Below are 2,471 nucleotides of genomic sequence, written 5' to 3' on the forward strand. Positions count from 1 at the left end.
ACGCACAGTAGCTTGTCAACTGTGACACGATGCAAAAAGTAAAAAGAGGTGACATTTTGCCTATCATCTTCTCGCTCCAGCCGCAAACTTTTCCCTTAGCCACTTTCTATCTCCTCGGGCCATATTTCACGCTTTGCCACTCGACTTTCTGCGTGCCTCTTTCTACCAAAGCCCTGCCTTGCTAGCGGGCAGCCGTCAGCCTACACATCACTTGGATATCAGTTCGGGTTTCTGGTTTCGGTGGGATCATTTCAGCCTTGGATAACAAACAGCCTTCACTTGGATAACACTTCGGGTTTCGGGTTGTCCTGTCGGATTTCGGGTTTCCCTTGCTCCGTTCTCATCCGCCGTACTTTGTTTCTGTGGGGGACTTCTCCGTGAGATTTTTGTGGCCGTCGAGATCCATTCGTGGCCTGCCACAGAACATTCGGGGTCCGCACAATACACATTGGACACGGTCAAAGGAAGAACCCTGCATTGAAACATATTATTATAATCATATATTCGTATTGTTTACCTTACAATAGATAATATTCGATATAGTGTATAATGATAACCATTGATTTAAATCACAGTAATACATCATTACATATCGATATTACACGGTTTTAGTGTTTTTACCCGTGAGATGCTCAACAGTGATGGGTGTTGAGATGTGAGTCAGCGGAGAGTGTGAGTTGGAGGTAACGATCCAGACAACCGACGTTAGCTATGAAGTTGCACGCATGTCCTTCGCATTAGGGCCCGCGCAATCTCGTGCACGGTTCTTCCTTTGATCGTGTCCAATGAATTGAACATTGATCGAAGTCAGGTCGTGCCTAGTTGCTAAAAAGGGTAGGGGTGTTGGGACGCAAGTTGGACGACCTCAGCGGAGAGCGTGATCCATCCCAGATCCAGATCCCGTTTTGCCGCTTTCGTCACGAAAGTTTCGTGGCGCGAGATTTAATTTCGTGGCGCGTGACAAAATACCATCTCGCCGATTCTACTGCGTGTAACGAATTTCTTAAGCATTCTATTGGGTATATATATTAGCTGACCTCAGATAAGATACATTCTAGGTCATCTCAGCGTGTGGTGGACCCTAAGGAACACTCTTTGGAAATAGTGACACCGTTTCGTTGTTTTGGTGACGCCATTCTGGCTAGCTCGTCAACCCTTACATGTCTCCATATGACCATGTGCATGGCCTCTCGATAAATAATAAGGGCGGATTCATAAGTTGATTATTTCGAGGAATAACATTTGCTAGATGCCTGACCGAGGATCGAACCGAGTATCTCTCGATGTGCAATCCAATCCCAGTTCCAAATGGCCAATCAGTCTTGTTGAGAATTGTCATGCATCACATGAACCGGTTATGAGATTTATATTTCCTCATTCATGTTTATTATGACATGATATCGTTGATTATGTAATTGCTTGCGTTTCATTTTGGAAATGCTGCCGTAATGTTCCTTGTGTGTTGATGAGGAACTTTCTTCAAGAACTTCTACCTCAAGTCGTGTGTGGATTCCCACAGTATAGCTTTGGAAATTCATGAATTGAGGGCATTGACTTCTACACTATTGTGGTTACCTGGGATACTACGCAACAGTGGCGTGAATTTTACGATACTTTACTTAGCTTGAGGACTTTTCCTTAGTCATGTCCGAGCCCACATCCCCGTCAGTTTGCTCATCGGCGGCATCAGAAGCTTCTACAGTTCCCTCAGCTGTTGAATCACCACAGGTTGTTGGTACAACTAAGGAACTTCAGAATGGTGCGGTATGTAAGGAGATGAGTAGCGGAATATCTCTGAGGTAGTAGTAGTAGTAGTAGTAGTAGTAGTAGGAGTAGTAGTAGTAGTAGTAGTAGCGCTGCTACGTAGTTCCCAAAGCTAATCATAGGAGTTCGGGTCGAAGTGTACAGAAACCAACAAGAAATCCCCAAAATTTTCGCGCTATTTTCATACTGTCATCAACACATGTATTCGACGACATGCATCTCTTCACACACGTCAAATGGCACTCAGCGGGAGGGAAATTTCCTGTTGGCGTGAAAAATTCACATTAACAATTCTCAATAATATGGTCGTATTTCAACAGAGTCACCGGTTGGATCACCGTTCGAATTTCTATTTTACGCCTACTTGGTGCTAATTTCGTGCAGGCCCAACAGCTGTGTGTATGTTGGCGCAGGCTAGTCGTGATTCTCGTGGTTGATTCTCAATCTGTAACTTCTTGGTTACGTTGGGAGAGGAGTTGAGATCCAACATTTCTTAGCGTGATCAAGCTTGTTAGAAAGTGCTGGATGTGTAGTCTCTTCCGAGCTCATCCTGCGTGATTCATCATTTTGGTTCGACGATGAATAATGGAGTTTCACCCGTTTCACGTGAAGTGGCGTGAAACTGCGTGAAAAACGCGATATTTCCGCCTTGCAATAGTCGTAAAATGTGTTTTTCATATCACGGGTGAAACTCCCAATGATAAGTT

General features: G+C 44.4%; 1 protein-coding gene across 1 annotated transcript; it reads left to right on the forward strand.

The window, feature by feature from the left end:
- Positions 1 to 1,644: 1,644 nt before the first annotated feature.
- Positions 1,645 to 1,799, forward strand: Pmar_PMAR001731 (hypothetical protein; the record flags this gene model as incomplete). Its single annotated transcript, XM_002778441.1, has 1 exon — positions 1,645 to 1,799. A coding segment is annotated over one exon (155 nt), but the record flags the coding sequence as incomplete, so codon positions are not given.
- Between the last annotated feature and the right edge of the window lie 672 nt (positions 1,800 to 2,471).

The sequence above is a fragment of the Perkinsus marinus genome (assembly GCF_000006405.1).
Source record: "Perkinsus marinus ATCC 50983 genomic scaffold scf_1104296949514, whole genome shotgun sequence".
In the NCBI taxonomy this organism is placed as follows: Eukaryota; Perkinsozoa; order Perkinsida; family Perkinsidae; genus Perkinsus; species Perkinsus marinus.